The sequence below is a fragment of the Verticillium alfalfae genome, genomic scaffold (assembly GCF_000150825.1).
Source record: "Verticillium alfalfae VaMs.102 supercont1.3 genomic scaffold, whole genome shotgun sequence".
Classification (NCBI taxonomy): Eukaryota; Fungi; Ascomycota; class Sordariomycetes; order Glomerellales; family Plectosphaerellaceae; genus Verticillium; species Verticillium alfalfae.
Genome location: NW_003315036.1, coordinates 424062 through 427339, shown reverse-complemented (window position 1 = coordinate 427339; position 3278 = coordinate 424062). Strand labels below are relative to the sequence as shown.

At 57.9% G+C, this 3278-nt stretch overlaps 1 protein-coding gene across 1 annotated transcript in view; it reads right to left on the bottom strand.

Moving 5' to 3' along the window:
- VDBG_02638 (conserved hypothetical protein) overlaps window positions 1-169 on the bottom strand; it is a gene marked incomplete at both ends in the record, with an annotated part of 2153 nt that extends 1984 nt beyond the window's left edge. Inside the window, one exon of the mRNA XM_003006453.1 lies at window positions 145-169. Coding sequence (XP_003006499.1) covers window positions 145-169 — 25 coding nt within the window. The remainder of the gene's footprint in view (window positions 1-144) is intronic.
- Between the last annotated feature and the right edge of the window lie 3109 nt (window positions 170-3278).

The following is a 3278-nucleotide window of genomic DNA, read 5'->3' as shown; positions in this document are numbered from 1 at the left end:
CGGGTTGCGAGTGAAGGTGCTCTTCATGGGCGAGTAGGGCAGACGCGAATCGGGGGGTTCATCGACGTCGCCTATGTCCTCGTCGGCGATGGAGGGCATATTGGAGGTTTGCGCCGCCCAAGACAAGACGGCAGATGCCCGCACTGGCGTGTGTCGTGTTGTGCGTCATTGTGGGGGGATCTGAAGTCGACCCGGGAAAGGGCACGTTTCTGGAAGGTCGGGGTGAGTGCTGGAACTTGGTGAGGCACTCGAGATGTAGACGTAGTCGGGGTGAGACAGGTGCTGGAAGATGGGAATATGTCTGGACAGGGCGTTATTTGTGCAAGTTGCGCGTTGTAGAGCGGAACGGGTGATGGTTGCAGGCGATAATCAGGTAGATTGTTGCGGTGGTAGGCTTCTGGCGATCCGCGGCTTGGAAAGGCTGCAGCGCAAGAATTGGTCGTGTCCCTAGGGACAGTAGTGCTATTTGAGGGAGACAAACATGTCGACTGTCGAGAACAGAAGTCTTGTTCGGGTGGTGTGCCTTGGTTGGAGAGGATTCAAAGGGTTGAAAGGGGGCAGTGAGCCAGTTCGCTCAATAAGACTGAAGCTGGTGTTCAGGGTCCCTCCAAGTAAAGATCCTTGGCGAGGATCGATGTATGCGTTGGTAGGTGCGAGGCAAGACAAGCAAGGGTGCAGACGCCGACTTGGCCCGTCACAGACGCGGTAATGATGGTGCCGGGACGTTGTCAGGGTCGAGGCGCAGGGGGCGATGTGATGTGATCTGCACAGGAGGATGTTGAGACCTGGAATGTCGAGGTGAACAAAATAAGTCTCAGAAGGAAGAGGATGCGGGTGTGGGAAGACGGGGTGGGTTGGAGGGCGAGGGGCCTTGCGATATATTCGGACCCGGGCTGGGGCTGACGGCCACTGGGAGAAAGCGCGTGCGGGCAGTGGATGACAGTGGGCGGAAAAGGCAATCGGGCAGGAGCAGCAGGAGCAACAAAATGGTAACAGTAAACGCTGCAGGCGACGGATGGAGAAGGCCCCACCCCCAAGAGCCAAGGCGCAGTACCTCACTCAGCACTGGGGCGAATGCAATCGAGGTTGCGGCTTCCATGCGGCAGGTACAGGATGGCGGGGGGGAAGGGCTGGGAGTTACATGACGCGGTACTTGAGTACCTCGCTACTTGGGTACGTATCGGTACGTCGACACTGTTTAGGGCCCCTTAGCGTCGTGCCTGTTTTCCGTTGTCAGGTGTCCGTTTTGTCCACTCTGTCGGTGTGTTCTTACGGAGCGTCAAGGGCTGGCCTAGGCAGCCTCCACTGCAAGATTTCTCACTGGTTGCCACGATTCGCGGCCAGACATGACAATTGGAATGAGATGGGACTCGGATCCCCCCAAGTCCAAAAGCTAGACGCCAGCGGAACCAAGGAAGGGGAAAAAAAAAACCACTCGAAAAACCGACCCTCAAAGGCCGATGCCCACACCGAGGCGGTCCCTTTCTGCAGCCAGGGCCTCCACCTTTGGACAAATTCTGTTGCAAATTTGACAATATTTGTTGCAAATCTGACGAGATTGTTGGAGCGATCCTAGCCGGTCGACCGGCCAGACCACCGGATCACTGACCTCTGTGACACATGGCTGACAGTTGATTGTCCACAGGCGAACAGAGGCGAACATCGAATTCAAGATGCTACCCATCCAGTTTACCCACCACATCGTCCCTCAACGGTGACGACCCCCAAGCCCTTGACCGTGTCATCCCTCCTTTGACCTGCGAAGGCCCCTTGAGGGGCCAGGGCCAGGGTCACCCACCCGAGAGCGACAGGGGCATTTCAAGCCCTGAGATCGAGTCCGGGGCTTGGCAAGCGTCCACACCCGCGCATTTGATGCCACCCTGGGTCCCTCTCCCTACGGTGCTCCTTTGGCGCAGCTGGCCTCAACCCAGGGCTTGGCCGAGTCATTCCTGAAATCCTGCCTTGCTGCCTTCCAGTTTCACCTCGACTCGGTGGACAGCGTCAGTCAGCAGGGCGCAGGGCTGCGATCACCGCTGAGCCACCCCACCGAAGACGGAATCCCTCACGCTGGGCAGCAGGTGTGCCGTCTCCCCAGGGCCTGACCAGAAGGAGATGACCCAAGAGTTGTCGTCATGATGATTTGGGTTTTCGTGGCGCTACGTTGACTGTTCGGTCTAGCGTGCCGACAAATCCTCGTGCGGTGGCCGAGGGACGCTGCCCGAAGAGAACTGCAGATCGAGTCAAGAGACGAATGGCACATACACACCAAGCTCGAATCGACGAGATGACGATCAACCTTCGTCCCGACTTCTGTGTTCTGCTGCCGCCCAAGCTTTGCGAAGAGGGGCCGAGTGCTGCCATTGTGCTGCGCTTACCACGGCAAGACGCGGGCATGGGGACACAAGCGTGACACCTGTCCTGCCTGCGCACCTCGAGATTGAATGTCAGAAAATGTCTCAACCCGTGGGGGCGGACCATTCAATTCACCAACCAGTACAGCCTGCTCTCTCAATGGCAGCGGCACTGGCCACAGCATGCACAGGAGGAGCCAGGAAAAGGCACCCCCAACCACTCGGGCAGCCGCTGGCGAGCGAAGCCTGGCAAAATGAGGTGTCCACAGTGCGACAACGGCAAAGACGGAATTCTCCTTGGCCTAGTGCCAGCAAAAGACAGGGCACGCCAAGTTGGATGTGCGGGATTTTGCGGGATGACGATGCTATCCGGGGGGGCTGTTGAATAGCGAGCCCCAGCACAGGCCGAGGCGCAGGCGACAAATACGGTGCGTGTCTGCGTGTTTTGTCACTGTCTTCTGTTGCCGCCATTGGCACATTGTCAATCTTTTCGTGTAAAGCGGTGGTCACTCGTTGGACACGTCGTCGGCACTATGGATTCGATGCCTTCACGATTTGGTAACCCTTTGCCAACGCTTTGTTTACTGGCTCTCCAAGCTTGCCTGTCTCCTCCTCACCGTAGCCCTACACTTCGACTTCATCGAGACCTCCACCTTCCAGCCAAGGAACAACACCTCATCAGTCGGGCCCCGGAGCCGGAGACATTCAACACGCTGGAATGAACGGTGGCTCTGCCGTCTGCCGTGCCGCTTTCGCCGTTTCCTGAAGTAACCCCCACCATACCCACCAGGAGCGTGGAGCAGAACCCACCAGGGCGACATCCACGCCTCTGACCTTTCGGGCATTTCCACTGGGCGACAGGCCCCGTGCTGCAGTACATTGCAGGATCAATTGAATTGAGGGCCTTTGACCCTGTCCTGTAGGCTG